This window comes from Sapajus apella, unplaced genomic scaffold (assembly GCF_009761245.1).
Source record: "Sapajus apella isolate SASKATOON/1434 unplaced genomic scaffold, GSC_monkey_1.0 scaffold11, whole genome shotgun sequence".
Taxonomy (NCBI): domain Eukaryota; kingdom Metazoa; phylum Chordata; class Mammalia; order Primates; family Cebidae; genus Sapajus; species Sapajus apella.
Window position 1 is genome coordinate 27,997,172 of NW_022436951.1, and position 24,179 is coordinate 28,021,350.

The following is a 24,179-nucleotide window of genomic DNA, read 5'->3' on the forward strand; positions in this document are numbered from 1 at the left end:
ATCCAAAACTTGCAATCTAAGACTAATAAGACTGTGCGAATCAAAGTTGAAATCTTCTAAATTTCATTTTGAATTATTTTTTCTTATTAAAGCTAGAAACACTAAAAATTCCGCATTTAAACAAATGCTAAAGAATCTGGCTGGGCGCGGTGGCTCACGCCTGTGATTCCCAGCGCTTTGGGAGGCCGAGGCGGGTGGATCACGAGGTCAAGAGATTGAGACCATCCTGGTCAACACGGTGAAACCCCGTCTCTACTAAAAACTACAAAAAATCAGCTGGGCATGATGGCGCGTGCCTGTAATCCCAGCTACTCGGGAGGCTGAGGCAGGAGAATTGCCTGAACCCGGGAGGCGGAGGTTGCGGTGAGCCGAGATCGCGCCATTGCACTCCAGCCTGTGTAACAAGAGCGAAACTCCGTCTCAAAAAAAAAAAAAAAAAAAAGAATCAGGGGAGCGCTAGGATAAACCTAATTAAACATAGTCAAGAAACGGCACCTGGGGCCCCGTGGCAGATCGGAAGCCCTGGGCTTCCCGGGAACGGGAGCCGGCTGCGAGCCGGCGGCTGTGCGAGTGCCTCAGGAGTCGGAGCCCGGGAAGCGCCGCGCAGCGCGTGAGGCGGGGGCCGGGGCCGCGCCCAGGCGGAGCATTGCCCGTCGCCATGGCAACGGCCGGACTAGCAAACAGCCGGCGAGTCGGGCGTCCTGAGCGGAGTCCAGGGAGCAGCCGCGAGCAGGGGGCGGCGGCGACGGCGGGGTCCTCCCTGCACCGGTTGGCCGCGGACAGCGAGCTACGAGTCCCCGCGGAGAGCCGCCGCGCAGCGCCATGGACAAGCTGGTACAGTGCGCGTTCGGGCCCCGCGGCTACCACGCCCAGCCCGTGCCGCCGGGGCGCATGCGCGGCCGAGTGGCCGGGGCTCCCCGGGCTCCGGGGGTGGGCGGCAGAGGCAAGGGAGGGGCTCGGCCTCTGCTCCGGGGTTTTCAGAGTTTGGGGCCCGAAAGCGCTTTCTTGACCTTTTAAGGCTGGAGTTGCTGTTTCAGGAGTTTTGCACGTTTTTCCGCAGGTGGTAGTGGCCAATCACGCCCACAAGGGCACCCCAAAATGTCAAACGTACTAAGTTCAGGGCGACGTGGACCCGAGCCACCCGTTGTCCCATAGAGAGCATCAGAGATATCCAGGTGTGGCTAAGGTCGCTTTTGTGTCTGTGGTTTGTTGGCTGTTACTAGCTCTCATTGGCCTTTAGGTTTCGACAAAAGCGAATGTTTAGTTGCCCTGGAGAGAGGGAGGGGTGCGGTGTGCAGAGAAAGCCCCGCAGGGTGGGTTCTTTCTGTCTCTTACATTTGCCTCGGTGCGCAAAGGAGCGGATGCAGCTGGACACTCACGCTGTACATTTAAATCAGCTTTCATTTCATTAGTCTGGCTCTATTGTGGAATGAAGAATAATCCGAGTACACTACTTGTTTTTGCATTTATCTTCAAGGACGATTGCATTTATATATATTTTCATTAGGGACACTATCTACAGTCATAGCACTGTAGGGATCTGTTACGCTAATCGGTAAAATATACACTTTGTCATGATTTTAAAGATATAAATTTATACTTAATGAATTAAGAGCAGTGTACCTAGATTATGCAAATTATACTTAAGCGTTTTCCGCCTCTCTAAATATTTACCTTGCTCAAAATTGGCTGTTATTCTTGTGTGCATCTTTTTATAGTAGATGCATATTAATATTCTTATTTTCATATAATTTATGTCATAAATACTTGGAATTTTCACTGAATTTTATGTTTATTGAAGACATACTCGTTAGCTCTTTTTATTATTTCAAGTGACTGTTCCCATTTTCTGTCAAAGAAAATGGTGACCCTGAAATGACAGATGACGTTGTTACTTCTAATAGCAGTAAACCAATGACTTTTCTTATGTCTTAAGTCCGTATAGAATACAATCTTACATAAATTTACCAAGTTTTCCCCTGTGAGGATATAAAGCATGGATACTAGCTTTTGTCTGTGTTCTTATATTTTGTTAATTATGCTTGCTTTCGGGTTTCAGTGCTATGATCTTTGCCTCTAATTTTCTCTTGGTCCGTTCAAGTTGAAGTTAAAGAATTTGAAAATTATCAAATATCTGTTATTTAACTTCCATAGTAAACTAGGAAGTTAAATTGATATACCTCTTTTCATCTATTAAATTTGCAAAGACCTCCCCCTCCCTCCAAGTGTTACTGGAGAATGTTTAATAAATGGGAAAATGTTTACAATTAATGAGTGAAAAAAGTAAATTTTTGAAGCAATAGGTTCCAATTTTGTGAAAATTAAAACGGTATATAAATATCTATAGAAAACAGAATACAAGGATATACGCCAAAATATTGATACTGATTATCTCTGGCTAGTGGCATTAAAGAGGATTTTAATTTTCTTTATTTTTAACATTTCTATAATGAATATACAGATTTTATACATATATAATTTATAGTTAGAAAAATTATAAACAATAATTGCCTTAACAATGTTTGTACAGCATTCTTCTCCTAAGACATACTTAGCATTCTTTGGAAAATACTTTCCGTTCAGTGGGGCCATATCTTTGTAAACACTGTTTTACGACTCATACTCTCCCCAGCTAAGTAAGCAGTCCCCATTTTACATAAGTCGAAAGTGTGGGGGAAGGTGGTAAATGGGCATGTGCAGATCAAAGTGAAGACCAGGAACCGTGAAACAAACCTATGGCCCAGTCCTCCTCTGTTTCCGGTACTGCATGATTTTCTTAACCCCCGTCATTGACTAGTGTCCCTAGGCCAAGACTGATTTGGAAGGGATTTTGGTAGCCCTAATGATTTATGATCCATGCTGCACATACGGATTTTTGTGGTTATACTATTTAGAAGAGATAGAAGCAAATAGACACTCCGTCAAAGTATAAGGTGTAGAAATCGTCGCATCCCTGGAATGTGACTTTCACAGAACGTTGAATTCTCGCAGGAAGGCAGAGTTCCTCGTGTTTTCCCCGGGTGCCGGGTAATGGTGTGGCCAAGGCTTGTCTCAGGGTTGGGAAAAGGATACGATGAGTTTGGCTATTTCGAGGAATTGGTTCCTGCTGGGTAAGAAATGCTAGGAGGAAGTTTACCTGTTACATTTGCTCCTTTAGTCACGCTAAGCTCTTTCCTGGCACTCACCGGAGCGGCTGTTTATTTATACCTCTGTTCTGTTTGCATTTGGCTTTACTTCTTATGGCCTTCCTTTTAACGAAGAGACAAAAAAAGACTTGAGCAACTGCTCACTCATTACTTTGTTTATGAATAAAAACCAATGGCTTCGACTCGAGTAAATTACCTACCAGGGATGTTTGTGTTTCCCAGACTGTGGAGTTACAGTCCTGCCAGGAAACCAGCTTCTAGACAGGGCATGGGCCAGCGTGTCCTGTCCTCGAGGGGGCAGGCCCGGCCCGTGGCCAGGCCCCATGCGTGGGGTGAAGGGCATAGAACTGGTGGAAGGAATGCTTTCTTTTTCTATTTACCTCTGTCTAGAGAAAATGCTTAGAAAGTGAGGCTGTGGTTGAGAAAATGGTATTACAGATACTTGAGCAGTTCAGTTCCATTCAGTAAATACTTATGAAGTACCTACTGTGTTTCAAGTACTATGGAAAGGCTCTGAGGAATACGACCTTTCCTTCTTTTTCTTTTTTGACAGAGTCTCGCTTTGTCACCAGGCTGGAGTGCTGTAGTACAATCTGCAACCTCTTCCTCCAGGGTTCAAGCCATTCTCGATTCTCCTGTCATTCTCCTACCTCAGCCTCCTGAGTAGCTGGGATTACAGGTGCCCGCCACCACGCCCTGCTAATTTTTTGTATTTTTAGTAGAGTTGGGGTTTCACCATGTTGCCCAGGCTGGTCTCCAACTCCTGGGCTCAAGTGAAGCTCCCGCCTCACCTCCCAAAGTGCTGGGATTACCAGGTGTGAGCCACAGAGCCTGGCCACCCTCCCTCTTTCTCCTTCATTCATCCCTTCTTCCCTCTCTCCTGCCGTCAGCTCCTCCTTCCCTCCCTCCCTCCCTCCCTCCCTCATTTCTTCCCCTCTCCCTTCCTTTTTCTTTGCCTTTCTCATTTCTGCCTTTTTCCCTCTCCCTTCCTCATCTTTTTTCCTTCTTTCTAAAATACATACTGCATGCTTTCTTTTTTTTCTTTTCTTTTTTTAGACAGATTCTCACTCTATTGCCCAGGCTGGAGTACAATGACATGATCTTGGCTCACTGCAACCTCCGCCTCCTGGGTGCAAGTGATTCTTCTGCCTCAGCCTCCCAAGTAGTTGGGATTACAGGCATGTGCCACCATACCTGGTTAATTTTTGTATTTTTAGTAGAGACGGGGTTTTGCCATGTTGGCCAGGCTGGTCTCAAACTCCTGATTCAGGTGATCTGCCCACCTCGGCCTCCCAGACTGCTGGGATTACAGGCATGAGTCACTGCACCCGGCCTACGTACTTCGTGCTTTCTGACAGACCTTTTTCTCAAATTCCCCTTTAGGACACTGAAGCTCTCCTAACATGCATTACACAAGTAATGATATTTCCCGTCCTTTCTTGTGAGGTCCAAATGAGATGAACAAGTTGTGACCGCTGCCCACTGTTTTGAGGTAACTGACAGCAAGATCAGTGGCCTGCCTTCCAGGAGATGGAGTCAGCGTATTGAGAAAGGAGAGTGCACGTGTGATAATTGTCAGATTCTTGTTGGGAATCTGTCCAAAGCTTATGCTATTTTGGTGTCTATTTAATAGAGAAAGCCTGCCATTTTACCTATCCCAGATGGGGTAATAGAATTGTGATCAGACTCCCGTAGGCCACCATTTCTGCTGTGAGGAGGTAACGTGAAGAGTCAGAATATGAGAATATCTTTCTTTGTTGAAGCAGCTTCCAGATTGGGCCAGCAGGGCTTGGCAGTGGGGTTGCGGCTTCAGCTCTGCGTCCACTCCAGGGACTGGGTGTGACTTCCCTGCACTGCGTGGACTTTGGAAAAAAAATTAAGTCATACTCTTGGGAGACTGAAAGCTATGTGGATCATTTCTGAACATTGTTTAGCCTGCTGGCTCCACAATGAAAGAGCTTGTGATGCAATGGTGTCCCGAGATGTCCATCTGATTCTTCATTACAAAGAAACCAGGCAAGGCCTTGCTCAGAGGATGGTGTCATTGCTGACTCTGGTGACGCTCCCCAAAGGAAGATCGACTAAGTGTCAGGTCTGTGTTGGGGCTGGGGACACCTCAGGAAACAGACAAGAGTCCTTGCTTGTGTGCAGCTGACAGCTGGGTGGGGCTCTGGAGAGGACGTGGAGGGCCTGGTCCACAGCCAGAAAGAGATCAGGAGAGGCCAGAGGAGAAACAGAGCTGTCCAGTCAGAAGAAATGACTTCTGCGAAGACCCAAGGCCATTGGAGGCTGGGAGTGGAGCCCATTATGGAGGCAGCAGCAGGAGGCAGGAGGAGATGACGCTGCAGCCAGGGCCGAGGACCAGAAAGGGCCTTGGGGATCATCAATAAGAGATAATATGAAAGGCCAAGCCCTCCTGTCAGCCCAGGGCACTTAGAGTTTAGTAAAAACACATCAGCATTGTCACTGACAAGGCGGTTTTGGGAAGCACCACAGCAGAAGTGCTTACTGTGTGTTCTGGACCAAATTATGTCCTCTCTTAATTTGTACACTGAAGTCCTAAATCCCCAGTGCTTTGGAATGTGTTTGGAGGTAGGGCCGCTAAAGAGGTGGTTCAGGTTAAATGAGGTCACATGTGTGGGCTCTAACCCGATGTGATCAGTGTCCTTGTAAGAAGAGAACAGAACCCAGACACAGAGACCCAGGGGTGACCATGTGAGGACTCAGCAAGAAGGTGGCCAGCTGCAAGCCAAGGAGAGAGGCCTCAGAAGAAACCAAACCTTGATCTTGAACTTGTGGCCTCCAGAACTGTGAGAAAGCAAATTTCTGGTGTTTAAGCACCAGGTCTGTGGGATTTTGTGATGGCAGCCTGAGCTGACTGAGCCTTACCACACTGTGCTAAGCAGTTTGGTCATCTCAGGTAACACTGGTTATGGCCTGGTGCTGGTATATAAAACGGGTTTCACAGATGGGGAAATTGAGGCTCAAAGAGGTTAAGGCTCAAGGTTGGCTCAAGGGCACAGAGCAAGTATATGTCAGGGATGAACTGCAACTCAAGTCATTCAGAGTGAAGGTCCCGGACTCTTGCCCACCTTGTCTTACTGAGTAGTGGGGGATGGGAGTACAGTGCTAGGGTTGGGTGTGGGGAGGTCGGGGGAGGGAAAGAAGCGAGACAAAGGTGTGGGCTCTGCACGGCGAGTGGGTTTGGAACAGGGAGCTGCGGGAATCGGGACTTGAGGAATGGAGTAAGCTCCGCTGAGAGTGATCCCCAAGAGGCCGCGTCCCTTGCCCTGGTGGTTTTGCCCTCTGGCTGTCTCCTCCCTCCTGCCAGCCGAGTCCTGCTCTTGGGTGTGGAGCCCCCTCCTACCCTTTCTATCTTTCTATTTCCCCTCCAGACTCATTCTCAACCTTTTCTATGCTAGGAAATTCTCTGTGTGCTGTTGTTCATGGAATTTTGTCCTTTAAGACACAAAGCTGATGCTGGATGTGAATTTAAAATGCAAACTCCAGAATACGAGGAAGAAAAATAAAACACCATATTTTCAATTGTTTAAAAAGTCTTTTACCAAAACCTATTGATGTTGCAGTGATGACTTGAACACAGTCAGGTTCTACATTTTGAAGATTTTTCTCATCGGCAGATGCAAGTTAGAACGTCCAAAGTCTGTTAACCCCTAAAGGAGCTGAAGAGATGTGAATTTCTGAGCACAGGCACAACAGCGTTCGAGTGTGGTGTTTGCTCAGCATTCTATGTCCAGCAAACCTTTATTACTGTGCTCCTGTGATGTTGAGGATAATGAGATGAAAGATGGACAAGTCCCTTCCTTCAGGGAGGTTAAAACTGAGCTGGAAGAAGCAGAGAGGCCATTTCAATGGTTATGTTATACATTATTTTGGGAAACTTACCTTGGATGGAAAATGGAATTGTGGATTCACCAGGCTGGTTCAGGCACGCTCACCCTCGCCCTTTCCCGCCGATTCAGTATCTATCATTTCTCCTTCCAAATATGTGATTGTACTAGCTCTTGCCATAGGAAAGCATTCTCCTTATTTAAATAAAAAAAAGTAAAAAAAAAAAAGCAAAAAAACTTAGAAAGGTTGGAAGCATTCACTGGACTGTTTTTGTCATAGAAAGCTGGAGAACAGACGACTCCTGCCGGGGATGGTCAAAGAGGGCTTTCTGGGAAGGCGATGCTTGAGTTGAGGCTAGGTGATGAAATGTAAGGTAACAATGTGGCAGAGGACAGAAGGCTGACAAAGGAATAGAGGGCTTGGCACTGTTGGGGGACTGAGTGGCTTGGAGCAGCTGGGGCGGGGGAAAGTCATAGAAGGATGTTGAGACAGGCTTCAGAGGGACTTCCAAGTCCCTCCATGAAGAGGCTTGTGTGCTGAGTTTTGGGACTTATCCTTGAAATCTCAGCTGTATTGCCGAGTACCAAGGTGGCCCTGGACGCATGTGCAGGATGATCTGGGACAGGATGGGACGAGAGAGGGAGCGACAAGTTAGGAGGTGATTGCAGAAATCTAAGGAAGAAAATAATGAAGGAGATTGAGAGGCCTTTTAGATCAACCCATCATTTCACAGGTTAAACCAAAGCTCAGAGAGGTTAAGTCAGCTTGCTAAAGTCACACAGCTAATGAGCAGCAGAACCAATACTAGAAAAGAAAGATGGAAAGGTAGTCATTTCTGAAGGCCTGCTCTGTGCTAGGCATGCTACACACCTGTGCAGTTTCCTTTCACCTCACCGAATAAGTGTGGTGGTTTCATTTCAGGGATGAAAATGTAGAGGCTCAAAGAAGTTAAGTGGCTAGCCCAGAGTCAAACAGCTTGTAAGTGCTGTGATGAAACCCAGGCCTTTGCACCAGTCTGCTGCTGCCATGGGATATTGAGAACTTTGGCAACGCAAGATGCATTATTAATAGGAAAAAAGGAATAGAAAAGGACTCCTTGTTTTTAAACTCCTGGGCCTTTCTGACTCCACTTGGATTTCAAAACAATTCTGTTGTTTGGTACTCATGCCTTTTACCTTCCTTTCCCCTCTCTGGTTTAGGCAGCAAAAGCCTTTAATTAGCTAGCCCGCAGTTCATCAGAGAAAGGTGGCTGTAACTGATCTCTCCCTGTGCTTTCCACGTGGCCTGACATTTCACAGGGTTCTCCTCTCTTTCTCTTTCAGATAACGAACAGCTGGGCCAAGGGGACTCTTGGCCTAGATTTGATGGCCCTGTTTCCCAATAAAAGATATTTAAACAGACACGAAGCAGCAGTATTAGAAGCATTTCTTTTCAAGTGAAAGAGGAAGTTCCAGAAAGTTGGAGCTTGTTCTTGATGTCATTGCTGCACAGCAGATTACAAGCCCAAAGTTCGTGGCTTGAAATAGTAATAATCATCGTATTATCTCTTCCAATGTCTGTGGGTCAGGAAACTGGGGAAGGGCTGAGTTGGGTGGTTCTAGCGTGGGGGTCTCTCCCGTGGGGCTTGGGAGGCCTGAATAGCGGGGGCTGACCCGGCACCTCTCTCTCTTTGTGAAGTCTCAGACAGCTCCATGTGGTGTCTTCACTCGGCGGGCATGCTCCCAGCAGGGCGGCCTCAGGGCAGTGGGCTGCTTTCATGATGGCCAAAACCTTCCAAGAGAGAGTATTCCAGACAGCAAGGCATGACTGTATCACTTTTATGACCCAGCCTTGGAAGTCACTTCCGCTGTAATCTATTTGTCAAAGTAGTGACGGTCTCTTCTCACTTGTGGAGACCCCACTTCTCAGTTAGAATGTCCAGCTAACACTGAAGGGCGAACACGTGGGATGGGATGTTTTTGTGGCGTCTTTGGCACTGTGATCTGCCTCAGAAGCCGTGAATGGAGTATGAGAGATGGGTGAGAAGGGGTAAAGGATTAGTATGTCTTCTTTCTCACCAGGGCATATCTCTTAAGTGGCTTTTAATTTGCCTTTAGGGCTTACCTACCAAAGAAGTCAAAGTCTTGCTCACACTGTAAATGAATCTCTATTATTGAAATCAATGTAGAATGAAAAACACACATGCATTTTCTTCACAATGAAAAAACAAGAAATGAAATTCTCCCAGGCCCAAACTTTTTGATAAGGGAATATTTATTATCACGTGGAAACATTTTTAAGGATTTTATATATAACGCTGATTTTTCTTCTTCAGATTTATAATTAATAGCAAGAATACAATTTATAGAAATAGATCAGTTAGATTAATTTACTGCTATTAAGACAAAATGAAAAAGGGCGATGAGAATGATGTATTTCTATTATTAGGTGACAATCAGAAATGCTGTGAAAATGCTGGTCATTAAAAACAAAACAGTTTTGCTTCGAAGCACCCAGGTACTGTATCTACTGGAACTTTAAGTTTTACCTTCTTTTGTTTATCAAAAAGACATCTGTTGCTCAGTTTTCAATTACTATCGTAGTTGTGTGTGTTTTTTTTTAATGATTTTATTCTTATAAGCGCAACTTATGGTTGTCCTTTGATTTCTACGAAAGTCGCCTTTCGGAACAAATGTAAATCTGGATATATTTATTTAAGAATAAGTACGTTTGAAAGACCTTATCGAGAAGTAGATCCTAAAATTAATTGAAGTAAAGAAAAGCTTTTTTAAAAAGCAAACTCAAATTCTTCTAGACATTGCAAATTTCTAGCGTTAGTGAGAATTTTTGATCTGCTAAACAAAAATAACTGTAGTTTTATAAGCTACTGGGTGTGTATCTGTGTATTTAAAAAATATGGATCTATATTTATAATAATAATATCTTGATGATAAAACATTGTTTATAAAATACTATTTAAATACATGCTGTTTTGCCAAACAAACCAAATAAATAAACTTCATTTTTTTTCTCATTGAAGTTACTAAATTTAGTCAGGTTGATTTGGTTTTAGAATTATGTAAACTCAGTCTCAAAAGTTTTTCAATTTTTTGATATTGTCAACATTAAAAGTACATTATGTGTTTATTGTTTAACCTTAGAAGAAACATAAGAACATCAGATAGCCAAAAACACTTCCAAAACATAACGAACTCTTCAGATGTGTACCCGAGAAAAAATACACGCATGTACTTCACTAGAAATGTGCATTTGAATTGTTTTTTCTAACTGACTTTTTTTAAGTGCAAATTTTTTTCCCCATTTATTTATTTTATTGCATTTTAGATTTTGGGGTACATGTGAAGAACATGCAAGATTGTTGCATAGGTACACACGTGGCAGTGTGATTTGCTGCCTTCCCCCCATCACCAACATCTGGCATCTCTCCCCTTGCTATCTCTCCCCAGCTCCCCACGCCCCACCGTCCCTCCCCTATTTCCCCCCAACTGACCCCAGTGTGTAGTGCCCCCCTCCCTGTGTCCATGTGTTCTCACTGTTCAGCACCCACCTATGAGTGAGAACATGCGGTGTTTGATCTTCTGCTCTTCTGTCAGTTTGCTGAGAATGATGGCTTCCAGGTTCATCCATGTCCCTACAAAGGACCCAAACTCATCGTTTTTGATGGCTGCATAATATTCCATGGTGTATATGTGCCACATTTACCCTGTCCAGTCTATCATCGATGGGCATTTGGGTTGGTTCCAGACCTTTGCTATTGTAAACAGTGCTGCAATGAACATTTGTGTGCATGTGTCCTTATAGTAGACCGATTTATAATCCTTTGGATATATACCCAGTAATGGGATTGCTGAGTCAAATGGAATTTCTATTTCTAGGTCCTTGAGGAATCACCACACTGTCTTCCACAATGGTTGAACTAATTTACACTCCCACTAACAGTGTAAAAGTGTTCCTATTTCTCCACATCCTCTCCAGCATCTGTTGTCTCCAGATTTTGTAATGATCGCCATTCTGACTGGCATGAGATGGTATCTCGATGTAGTTTTGATTTGCATTTCTCTGATGACCAGTGATGATGAGCATTTTTTCATATGTTTGTTGGCTTCATGTATGTCTTCTTTTGTAAAGTATCTGTTCATATCCTTTGCCCACTTTTGAATGGGCTTGTTAGTTCTTTTCTTGTAAATCTGTTTTAGTTCTTTGTAAATTCTGGATATCAGCCCTTTGTCAGATGGGTAAACTGCAAAAATTTTTTCCCATTCTGTTGGTTGCTGATTCACTCTAATGACTGTTTCTTTTGCTGTGCAGAAGCTGTGAAGTTTGATTAGGTCCCATTTGTCTATTTTGGCTTTTGTTGTCAATACTTTTGGTGTTTTGGTCATGAAGTCCTTGCCTACACCTATCTCCTGAATGGTTTTGCTTAGATTTTCTTCTAGGGTTTTTATGGTGTTAGGTCTTATGTTTAAGCCTTTAATCCATTTGTAGTTAATTTTAGTGTAAGGTGTCAGGAAGGGGTCCAGTTTCTGCTTTCTGCACATGGTAGCCAGTTTTCCCAACACCATTTATTAAACAGGGAGTCCTTTCCCCATTGCTTGTTTTTGTCTGGTTTGTCAAAGATCAGATGGTTGCAGATATGTTGCGTTGCGTCCGAGACCTCTGTTCTGTTCCATTGGTCTATATCTCTGTTTTGGTACCAGTACCATGCTGTTTTGATTACTGTAGCCTTGTAGTATAGTTTGAAGTCCGGTAGTGTGATGCCTCCCACTTTGTTCTTTTTGCTTAGAGTAGACTTGGCTATGCGGGCTCTCTTTTGGTTCCATATGAAGTTTAATGTGGTTTTTTCCAGTTCTGTGAAGAAGGTCATTGGTAGCTTGATGGGGATAGCATTGAATCTGTAAATTACTTTGGGCAGTATGGCCATTTTCACGATATTGATTCTTCCTAACCATGAACATGGAATGTTTCTCCATCTGTTTGTGTCCTCTCTTATTTCGTTGAGCAGTGGCTTGTAGTTCTCCTTGAAGAGATCCTTTACGTTCCTTGTTAGTTGTGTTCCCAGGTATTTTATTCTCTTTGTGGCAATTGTGAATGGCAGTTCGTTCTTGATTTGGCTCTCTTTAATTCTGTTATTGGTGTATAGGAATGCATGTGATTTTTGCACATTGATTTTGTATCCTGAGACTTTGCTGAAGTTGTTTATCAGTTTCAGGAGATTTTGGGCTGAGACGATGGGGTCTTCTAGATATACAATCCTGTCGTCTGCAAATAGAGAGACTTGACTTCCTCCTTTCCTATTTGAATACCCTTTATTTCTTTTTCTTGCCTGATTGCTCTGGCTGGAACTTCTAGTACTATATTGAATAGGAGTGGTGAGAGAGGGCATCCTTGTCTAGTGCCACATTTCAAGGGGAATGCTTCCAGTATTTGCCCATTCAGTATGATATTGGCTGTTGGTTTGTCGTAAATAGGTTTTATTATTTTGAGATATGTTCTGTCAATACCTAGCTTATTGAGGGTTTTTAGCATAAAGGGTTGTTGAATTTTGTTAAAGGCCTTCTCTGCATCAATTGAGATAATCATGTGGTTTTTGTCTTTGGTTCTGTTTATGTGGTGAATTACGTTTATAGACTTGCGTATGTTGAACCAGCCTTGCATCCCCGGGATGAAGCCTACTTGATCATGGTGGATAAGCTTTTTGATGTGCTGTTGCAATCGGCTTGTCAGTATTTTATTGAAGATTTTTGCATCTATGTTCATCATGGATATTGGCCTGAAGTTTTCTTTTCTTGTTGAGTCTCTGCTGGGTTTTGGAATCGGGATGATGTTGGTCTCATAAAATGTTTTGGGAAGGATTCCCTCTTTTTGTATTGTTTGGAATATTTTCAGAAGGAATGGTTCCAGCTCCTCTTTGTATGTCTGGTAGAATTCGGCTGTGAACCCGTCTGGACCTATGCTTTTTTTGGGTGGTAGGGTCTTAATTGCTGCCTCAACTTCAGACCTTGTTATGGGTCTGTTCAGGGTTTCGGCGTCTTCCTGGTTTAGGCTTGGGAGGAGGCAAATGTCCAGGAATTTATCTGTTTCTTCCAGGTTTACGAGTTTACGTGCAGAGAGTTATTTGTAATAATCTCTGATGATGGTTTGAATTTCTGTGGAATCTGTGGTGATATCCCCTTTATTGTTTTTTATTGCGTCAATTTGGTTATTCTCTCTTTTCTTTTTTAGTAATCTGGCTAGTGGACTGTCTATTTTGTTGATCTTTTCAGAAAACCAGCTCCTGGATTTATTGATTTTTGAAGGATTTTTTATGTCTCTATCTCCTTCAGTTCTGCTGTGATCTTAGCTATTTCTTGTCTTCTGCTAGACTTTGAGTTTTTTTGATCTTGCTCCTCTAACTCTTTCAGTTTTGACGATAGGGTTTTTGATCTCTCCTTGCTTCTCATGTGGGCACCTATTGCTATATATTTTCCTCTAGACACTGCTTTAAATATGTCCCAGAGATTCTGGTATGTTGTGTCTTCGTTCTCGTTGGTTTCGAAGAACATCTTTATTTCTGTCTTCATTTCATTGTTTATCCAGTCAACATTCAAGAGCAAGTTGTTCAGTTTCCATGAAGCTGTGCGGTTCCAGGTTAGTTTTTGAATTCTGAGTTCTAACTTGATTGCACTGTGGTCTGAGAGACTGTTTGTTACGATTTCCGTTCTTTTGCATTTGCTGAGGAGTGATTTACTCCCAATTATGTGGTCAATTTTAGAGTAGGTGTGATGTGGTGCTGAGAAGAATGTATATTCTGTGTATTTGGGGTGGAGAGTTCTGTAAATGTCTATTAGGTTTGCTTGGTCCAGGTCTGAGTTCAGGTCCTGGATATCCTTGTTAATTTTCTGTCTGGTTGATGTGTCTCATATTGACAATGGGGTGTTAAAGTCTCCCACTATAATTGTGTGGGAGTCTAAGTCTCTTTGTAAGTCATTAAGAACTTGCCTTATGTATCTGTGTGCTCCTGTATTGGGTGCGTATATATTTAGGATTGTTAGCTCTTCTTGTTGCATTGATCCTTTTACCATTATGTAGCGTTCTTCTTTGTCTCTTTTGATCTTTGTTGCTTTAAAGTCTAATTTATCAGAGGTGAGAATTGCAACTCCTGCTTTTTTTTGCTCTCCGTTTGCTTGGTAAATCTTCCTCCATCCCTTTATTTTGAGCCTTTGTGTATCCTTGCATGTGAGATGGGTTTCCTGGATACAGCACACCGATGGGTTTTGGCTTTTTATCCAATTTGCCAGTCTGTGTCTTTTGATTGGAACATTTAGGGTTAATATTGTTATGTGTGAATTTGATACTGCCATTTTGGTGCTAGCTGGGTGTTTTGCCCGTTAGTTGACGCAGATTCTTCATTGTGTTTATTCTCTTTGCCATTTGGCATGTTTTTGGAGTGGTTGGCACTGGTTGTTCCTTTATATGTGTAGAGCGTCTTTCAGGAGCTCTTGTAAAGCTGGCCTGGTGGTGACGAAATCTCTGAGTACTTGCATGTTCACAAAGGATTTTATTTTTCCTTCACTTATGAAGCTTAGTTTGGCTGGATAGGAGATTCTGGGTTGAAAGTTCTTTTCTTTAAGGATGTTGAATATTGGTCCCCACTCTCTTCTGGCTTGTAGGGTTTCTGCTGAGAGATCTGCTGTGAGTCTGATGGGCTCCCCTTAGTTGGTAACCCGACCTTTCTCTCTGGCTGCCCTTAGTATTTTCTCCTTCATTTCAACCCTGGTGAATCTGACGATTATGTGCCTTGGGGTTGCTCTTATTGACGAATATCTTTGTGGTGGTCTCTGTATTTCCTGGACTTGAATATTTCCTGGCCTGCCTTGCTAGGTTGGGGAAGTTTTCCTGGATAATATCCTGAAGAGTATTTTCCAGCTTGGATTCATTCTCTTCGTCACATTCGGGTACGCCTATCAAATGTAGATTAGGTCTTTTCACATAGTCCCACATTTCTTGGAGACTTTGTTCATTCCTTTTTACCCTTTTTTCTCTATTCTTGCCTCCCCGTTTTATTTCATTGAGTTGATCTTCGACCTCTGATATCCTTTCTTCTGCTTGGTGAATTCGGCTGTTGATACTTGTGCATGCTTCACGAAGTTCTCGTGTTGCGTTTTTCAGCTCCATCAATTCACTTATATTCCTTTCTATTTTGTCCATTCTCGTTAGCATTTCGTCAAATCTTTTTTCAAGTTTCTTAGTTTCTTTGCATTTGGTTAGAACATGTTCTTTTAGTTCACAGAAATTTCTTACTACCCACCTTCTGAAGTCTGATTCTGTCATTTCATCACACTTGTTCTCTATCCAACCTTGTTCTTTTACTGGTGAGGAGTTGTGATCTCTTTTAGGAGGAGAGGTGCTCTGGTTTTGGGTGTTTTCATCCTTTTTGTGCTGGTTTCTTCCCATCTTTAAGGATTTATCCACCTGTCGTCTTTGTAGTTGCTGGCTTTCAGATTGGGTCTCTGAGTGGACGTTCTGTTTGTTGATGATGAGGTTATTTCTGTTTCTTGGTTTTCCTTCTGACAGTCTGGCCCCTCTGCTGTAGGTCTGCTGAGGTCCACTCCAGGCCCTGCTTGCCTGGGGATCACCTGCAGCAGCTGCTGAACAGTAAGGGTTGTTACCAGTTTTCTTCTTCTGCTGTCTTTGACCCAGAAGGATACCCGCCAAGTGTCAATCTGATCTCTCCTTTATGAGGTGGCTCTTTGGATATACAGGGGTCAGGGAGCTGCTTGGGGAGACGGTCTCTTCTTTATAGGAGCTCAAATGCTGAGCTGTGAGCTCCGTTGTTCATTCGGAGCTGCTGGGCAGGTACATTTAGGTCTGCTGCAGCAGAACTCATAAACTGCTTTTTGTTCCCAGGTGCTCTGTCCCAGGGATTTAGGGCTTTATGAGTTTCCGTTATGATGCTGCCTTCTTTTTTCCCCCTTCAGAGGTGCCCTGCCCAGCAAGGAGGCAGCCTAGTCACTGTCGGCCTGTATAGGCTTTGCTGAGCTGTTGTGGGCTCCACCCAGCTGCTGAGTGAACTTCCCTGCAGTGCTGTTTATATGGGTGTAGTTGTAACTGCCTTGGCAATGGTGGCCCGCCTCTGTTGAGGCGAAGCCTCTCTGCAGTGGCAGGTTGCCTTGGCAACGGCGGGCTGACTCATCATTGGCTGACTACCTCCGTTGTGGCGGGCTGCCTCGGTAATCGCGGAGACCCCTCCCCCACAGAGCTGCACTGTCCTGGGTTCAGCTGCGCTTGCTGTGAAACTCTCAATCCAGAGAGTTTCTGATTGCTGTTCTTTCGTAGGGGTGGGACCAGCGGAGCCTGATCGCCTGGCTCCCTGCCTCAGAGCCTTTTTTTTTTTTTTTTTAAGTTGGTGTTCCAGTCGCCTGTTGAAGAGGTGCGGGGGCGGCGGGGGGGTTGTCTGTGTGTTTTCCCCTGCCGCAAGTCACTGCGCTGGCTTAAACAGCGGCACTGAGATTCGTGGCGCTTTTTTTTCCCTGGAATGTACTGTCCTGGTTCCCTGCTCAGTCCCCCTTTTAAACAGACGAATGTGCGACTTCCCGTGGCTCCAATCGCCAGCCAAAAGGGCACCTGGACCGGTGTATTTTATACAGAGAACTGCTGCTCCGGGGCACCGAGAAAGTAGCCGCGTGGGGCAAAGCAGCGGCGCTGGCCGGCACAGCCGCACTGGCCCAAACAGCTGCGCTGGCGACCCGTGGAGCTCCTCCGCCTGGGAATTTCCTAGTCTGTGGGCAATAAAAATGCGGCATCCACTCACCCTCTGCGCTTTCACTGGGAGCTGCAATCCTGAGCTGTTCCTAAACGGCCATCTTGGATCGATCTCTCTTCTAACTGATTTTTTTTGGTATTGTACAAATGACCAAAGATATTAAAAGATACCATGGCCGTGTGCAGTGGCTCACGCCTGTAATCCCAGCACTTTGGGAGGGGGAGGAGGGTCGATCGCAAGGTCAAGAGATTGAGACCATCCTGGCCAACATGGGGAAATCTTGTCTTTAGTAAAAATACAAAACTTAGTGGTGGCATGCGTCTGTAGTTCCAGCTGCTCAGGAGGCTGAGGCAAGAAAATCACTTGAACCCGGGAGGCGGAGGTTGTAGTGAGCCAAGGTTGCACCACTGCACTCCAGCCTGGGTGACAGAGCGAGACTCCATCGCAAAAAAAAAAAAAAAAAATTCACACCACCAAAAGGGTGGATCGCCGTTGGTCTTGTTGCTTGATTCTGGCTTTGATGGTGTGTGGGCTCTCTAACGGGCCGCGTGGTGGGCGGCATCTGCTTTATACAGTGGGCTTAGCTCTCTGTATAGGGTGTGGTTGGTGCCTCAGCTTCTCTTTTGCTTCAAATTTTACCAAACTAAAGTCATCCCTTTCAGTTATAAAGTATTCTTTTTTAAAAAAACTAAATATCTCAAGGGGAGATAATTGTATTACTTTTCTTTTTTTTTTGACTTTTATTAAAATTAGGGGGTAGCTGCAGGTTTGTTACAGAGGTATATTGTGTGACGCTGAGGCTTGGAGTATGAATGAATCCTTCACCCAGGTACTGAGCATATTACCCAATAAATAGTTTTTCAGCCCTTGTCTTCTCCTGTCTCCGCTCTCATAGTCCCCTGTGTCTCTTCTCCCGAGCTTTGTGTTCATGTGTACCCAATGGTTAACTCTCACTTATAAGTGAGAATATGCTATATTTGGTTTTCTGTTTCTGTGTTAGTTTGCTTAGGACAGTGGCCTCCAGTTACATCCATGTTGCTGCAAAGGACATGATTTCACTCTTTTTAATGGCTATGTAGTATTCCATGGAGTGTATGTACTGTGTTTTCTCTATCCAGTTCACCACTGATGGTACCTGGGTTGATTCCATGTCTTTGCTATTGTGACTCGTGCTGCAATGAACATACCTGTGCATGTGTCTTTTTGATAGAATGGTTTATTTTCCTTTGGGTTTATGCTCAGTAATGGGATTGCTGGGTTGAATGATAGTTCACTTCTTAGTTCTTTCAGAAATCTCCAGACTACTTTCCACAGTGGCTGGCCTAGTTTACATTCCCATTCTAATAAGCATTCCCTTTCCCCCCACAGCCTTGCTAGTATTCCTTTTTGTTGTTGTTGTTGTTTGTTTGTTTTTGTTTTGGGCTTTTTAACAAAAGCCATTCTGATGGGTGTGAGATGATATTTCACAAGTAACTCCATTAAAATATGGGCAGAGGACATGAACAGACATTTCTCAAAGAAAGGCATACAAGCAGCCAACAACCATAAAACAATGCTCATCATAACTATCATGAAAGAATCTTATTAGTTTTCTAGGGCTGCAGCACTGAATTGTCACGAACTGGGTGTCACAGAGCAACAGAAACTTATTCTCTTACAGTTTGAAGGCTAGGAGCCTGAATTCAAGGTGTCGGCAAGGGCCGTGCTCACTTGGAAGGCTTTTTCCAGGCCTTCCTCCCAGCTTCTGGTGGCCCCAGGTGTCCTTGGCTTGTGGCTGCATCACTCCAGTCACATGGCTGTTTCCTCCCTGTTTCCTCACATCACCTTCCTTCTGCGCTGGTCTCTGTCCAACTTTCCTCTTTTCATAAGGACATCAGTCAGATTGGATAGAGCCCACTCTAGTGAGCCCATCTTAACTTGGTTAAATCTGCAAACACCCTATTTCCAAAGAAGATCACACCTTGAAGTACTTTGGGGGTGGTTAGGGCTTCCACATACTTTTTGAGGGGACATCCTTCAACCCATAACAGTATTATGATACGGGAACCTATTATCAGTAATTTCTCTGTTAGAGTGGATTCTTTTTTTCTTTAAAAAGTCAAAACCACAGTGAGGTATTACCACACACCTGTCAAGATGGCTATCATAAAACAACAGCGAAACAAAGAGCAAATATTGGGAAGACAGAGAAATGCTGGAGCCCTTGCATACTGTTGGTAGAAATGCAGAACGCTGCAGCTATTGCCGAAAACCGTATGGAGGCTCCAAAAAATTAACAAATAGAACTACCATGTGATCCAGCCACCCCTCATTTCTGGATATTTATTCAAAAGAACTGAAATCAGGATCTCAAAGAGATAGCAGCATTCTTATATTGATTGCAGCAGTAGTTACAATAGCTAAGATGTGGAAACAACATAAATGTCCATTGACAGATGACTAGATGAAGAAAATGTGCTGTATATATACAGTGGAATACTAGTCAGTTTTAAAATGAAGGAAATCTTGTAATATGCAACAATCTTCAAGACATTATGTTAAGTAAAATAAGCTAGTCACAGAAAGACAAATAATGCATGATTCCACTTAGATGAGGTATCTAAAATACTCAAATTCATAGATGCAAAGAGTGGAATGGTAGTGGCCAGGGGCTGGGGGAGCAGAAAGTGGGGAGTTGTTAATTAATGGGCATGCAGTTTCAGATAAACAGGATGAGTAAGCCCTAGAGATCCGTTGTACAATATTGTACCTATAGTTAGCAATAACGTATACTTGAAAATTTGTTGAGAGGGGAGATCTCATGTTAAATATTCTTACTACAGTAAAAAAAAATTTAAAAGTAATCAATGGCAGGCTGGTCATTGCGGCTCACCCCTATCATCCCAGCACTTTGGGAGGCTAAGGAGGACAGATCACTTGAGGTCAGGAGCTTGAGGCCAGTCTGGCCAATATTATGAAACCCCGTCTCTACCAAAAGTACAAAAATCAGCAGGGTGTGGTGGCATATGCCTGTAGTCCCAGCTACTCAGGAGGCCAAGGCAGGAGAATCACTTGAACTGGGGACGCAGAGGTTGCAGTGAGCTGAGATCGAGCCATTGCAATCCAGCCTGGGTAACAGAGTGAGACCTTGTCTCAAAATAAATAAATAAATAAATAAATAAATAAATAAATAAATAAATAAAATAAATCAATGGCCATGAGGAAAACAATAAAAGAAATTCTGTAATGATATGAATGTGTGTGCAATTCAAAACATGTATTTGTCCCAGCCCTATCCACTAACTCCCTCACTAGAAACAATCATTTCAAGAGTTTTTTGAACTGTTTCTTGTTATTCTCTCAGAAATATGCAAGGCATTTTCTTTTTTTTTTCCATTTATTTATTTTATTGCATTTTAGGTTTTGGGGTACATGTGAAGAACATGCAAGATTGTTGCATAGGTACACATGTGGCAGTGTGATTTGCTGCCTTCCTCCCCTTCACCTATATCTGGCATTTCTCCCCTTGCTATCTCTCCCCAACTCCCCACCCCCCACTGTCCCTCCCCCATTTTCCCCCAACTGACCCCAGTGTGTAGTGCTCCCCTTCCTGTGTCCATGTGTTCTCATTGTTCAACACCCGCCTGTGAGTGAGAACATGCGGTGTTTGATCCTCTGTTCTTCTGTCAGTTTGCTGAGAATGACGGTTTCCAGGTTCATCCATGTCCCTACAAAGGACACAAACTCATCGTTGCAAGGCATTTTCATTTATAAAATGGAACTGTTACTCTCATAAAATAAGGTTTAGAATAAAATGAGTCAGTAAATGTAAAATACAAGGTGAGATAAGGTATGTAATAAAAGTTATTCACTTTCCCAACTCAGAATGGGTAGCCCAGAGTTGGGTTTACACTGAAGCTATTGAAGCTTGGCTTTCAGGGCCCTTCACTTACATGGGAAGGGCCAAGCAGTGTGTCCAATGGGCTTGCATTTTTGTAAAATCCTCGAAAGTAAAATTCTATTGTTTGGATGTTTGTGTGCCTCCTAAATTCATGTTGAAACTAATACTCACTGCAGTAATATTAAGAGGTGGGGCCTTTAGGAAGTTATTAGGTCATGAGGGCTCTGCTCTCATAAATGGGAGTAGTGACCTTATAAATGGCTTGAGAAAGTCTGTTAGTCCCTTCAGCCCTTCCACTATGTGAGGATGCAGCAACAAGGTGCCATGGATGGAACAGAGAGTGATCCCTCGCCAGACAGTGAACCTGCCAGTACCTTGATCTTAGACTTCCCAGCCTCTAGAATTGTGATAAATAGGCCAGGTGCGGTGGCTCACACCTGTAATCCAAGCATTTTGGGAGGCCGAGGCAGGTGGATCACCTGAGGTCAGGAGTTCAAGACCAGCCTGGCCAACATGACAAAACCCTGTCTCTACTAAAAATATAAAACTTAGCTGGGCGTGGTGGCACACACCGGTAGTCCCAGCTACTTGGGAGGCTGAGGGAGGAGAATCACCTGAACCTAGGAGGCTGAGGTTGCGGTGAGCCAAGATCACACCACAGTACTCCAGCCTGGGTGACAGAGTGAGTCTCTGCCTCAAATAGTGATATTAATAATAATAGAAATGTGAGAAATATATTTTTATTATTTATAAATTATCCAATCTAAAGTATTTTGTTAAAGCAGCCCAAATGGACGAAGACAGAAGTGGCGTGCTGCCGTGACAAACACCTAAAAATGCGGAAGCAGCTTTGGAACAGGGAAATGGGCAGAGGCTGGGAGAGTTTGAAGGAGCAGGCTAGAAAAAGCCTGCATTGCCATGAATGGAAATAAAGGGTAATTCTGGTGAGGGCATAGAAGGGGAGAGCTGTAGAGAAAGACTATCTTTTTAGAGATTGCTTAAGTTGTTGTGATCAGAATGTTGGTAGAGGGGGTATAGCTCAGGGGTAGAGATTTAGCTGCAGAATGTTAGTAGAAATATGAACAGTAAAGGTCATTTGATGAGGTCTCAGATGGAAATGAGGAATATGTTACTGGAGACTGGAGGAAAGGCCATCCTTCTCATAAAGTGGCAAAGAACTTGGCTGAGTTGTTTTTGTGTCATAGTGTTTTGTGGAAGGCAGAATTTTTAGTGGAAGAAACATCTAAGCAAAATGTCGAGGATGTGGCGTGGCTTCTCTTGACTCTTGTAATAATATGTGAAAAGAGAGAAATAAATTAAAAATGGAATTTATAATCAAAAGGGAAGCAGAACTTAAAGAGTTGGAAAAATTCTTAGCCTGTAAAAGATGAGCAAACATGTTCAGGAGAGAGCACCAGGGATGTGGATCCACTAGGGCCACCTGCCCACAAGAAACAAGTGGTAAACCTTGGTGGCACCCACGTGATGCTAACTCTGCAGGCACACAGAGTGCATGAGCTGTGGGGGAATGGCTGTCTCCACCTAGATTTCAAAGGATACCCTGGAGAGCCTTGGAATCCAGGCAGAGAACAGCTGCAGGGGCGGGACCACCACAGGCAGTCCCCAGTAGAGCGATGCCTAGCAGAACAGTGGGGTTGGGACCACCACAGGATGTCTATACTAGGGCAATGCCTAGTGCAGCTGTGGGATTGGGGCTGCCCCTGAGATCCCAGAATTATAGAGCCATCAGCATGCAACAGCAGCTTGAGAGAGCTGCACGTGAGAGCTGCTCTGTGGACTATGCCCAGCAAAGCCATGGGGCCAGGCTGCCCAGAACCTTGGGGGTCTAACCTCTGCCCCAGTGTGACCGGAAGGTGGGAGATGGAGTCAGCTTTCAGGTTTAATGTTCTTTGCCCTGTTGAACTTTGGACTTGGTCACCTCCTGTCGCTTCTTTCTTCTTTCCTATTACTTTGTTTTGGAGGGGGGCTGCCTATCCTCTGTCTGTCCCCAAATTGTATTTTGGAAGCACACAACTTCTTTTATTTCATAGGTTCACATGAATCATACCTTGAATATCACCCACATCTGATTTAGATGCTCTTTATATGAGACTTTGGACTTAGACTTTAAAGTTGAAGCTGGAACCAGTTAAGAGTTTTTTGGGACTATTGGGATGGAATGAATGTATTCTGTATGTGAGAAAGACATGAATGTGGGGGGCCAGTAAGGAAAATGCTATGGTTTAAATGCTGTGCCCCTCCAAAATTCTTGTTGAACTGTAATGCTCAGTGCAATAGTATTAGGAGGTGGGGTCTTTAGGAGGTGACTAGGTCATGAGGGCTCTGCCCTCAGGAATGGGATTAGTGTTTTTATAAAAGGCCTTGAGGGAGTCTGTTAGTCCCATTTGCCCTTCCCCCCTTCCACCATGTGAGGATCCAGCAACAAGGTCCCGTGTGTGGAGCAGAGAGCGGCCCTTCCCAGACACCCAATCTGCCAGTGCCGTGATCTTGGACTTCCTGGCCTCCAAATCTATGAGAAAAAAATTTTTGTTATTTGTAAATTACCCAGCCTACAACAGCCTGAATGGCCTAAGATAGAAGATAACCACAGCTAGTGAAGAGCCCTGTCTCTTTCCACTCTGGGTTCTTTGCATCCAGTTTTCCTTCTTGTCGGGTGGGGATGAGATCCAGCTAAAGGGAAAATCTTTCATTTACGTTTGTGGGATGTATTTAGGTGGTTGGCACACGTACGTTTTGCTATGTATGTTTCTGCCAGCACTCCTTCCTGTGGCTGTGGCTGCTTGCCCAGAGCTGTGACCTGAAGGTCCAAGGCCAAGTTCAGGTTCATGAAAATGTGTCTGTGATGCCCAGCATACAAGCATGTGCTCCATGGAGGAGAGACTAGTTTTGAAATGCGTGAGACAGAAAGCCAGTGTGTGGGGAACACCTTTAATCATCAGGTGTGGTCAAAGTGGTTAATTGGAATCTCATCAACAAAAAGGGCAATTTTCTGCCATCAAGGCTATTTTCGATAATGCAGTGATACAGTTGTGAACATACCATCCATTTCTTCCTTTATGATAGGAATTGTGTATAATAGGCTTTCTCAGAATTCCTGCGTTTGGAGGGTACAACTCTGTGAACTGTACTGCAAAGAGCTGTGCATCTCTCTGTGAAGCTGTGTGTTTTTTGCATTCAATCCTCCGTTATAAAAGTCAAATTTCAGTCAACTCTGCTGAAAGAAGGACTAAATTATTTTTGATTTCACTCTGGAAAATATTACCAAGCTGTCAAATAAAGAAAGGATCAAAAAGTTTGTGGCCAAAACATACCTACATACCTATATCATCTATGCCTAAATCTGTCCATATCATCCGTATATTTGAATATAGAAGTCTTTCAGGAAGTTAATAAAAACATTTTGCTACTTTTTTTTTAACCTGGATTTTGTGTTGTCAGTTTTGAAAACTTTGTGATTTGTTATATTTTATTTTTTCTTTCTGAAAAATATTCACTTTAATACCTAACTTTGTGTTTATAATTTTCTATTCTCTTTCTT

The 24,179-nt window shown here is 43.8% G+C and overlaps 1 protein-coding gene across 4 annotated transcripts in view; it reads left to right on the forward strand.

Moving 5' to 3' along the window:
- The first annotated feature begins 692 nt into the window (after window positions 1-692).
- Window positions 693-24,179, forward strand: part of DNAH5 (dynein axonemal heavy chain 5) — a 362,294-nt gene continuing 338,807 nt past the window's right edge. For all 4 annotated transcript variants that reach the window (XM_032279092.1, XM_032279095.1, XM_032279094.1 and 1 more), the window contains exon 1: window positions 693-834. In XM_032279092.1, the coding sequence (XP_032134983.1) occupies window positions 823-834 (12 nt within the window). In that variant the 5' untranslated portion in view covers window positions 693-822. The remainder of the gene's footprint in view (window positions 835-24,179) is intronic.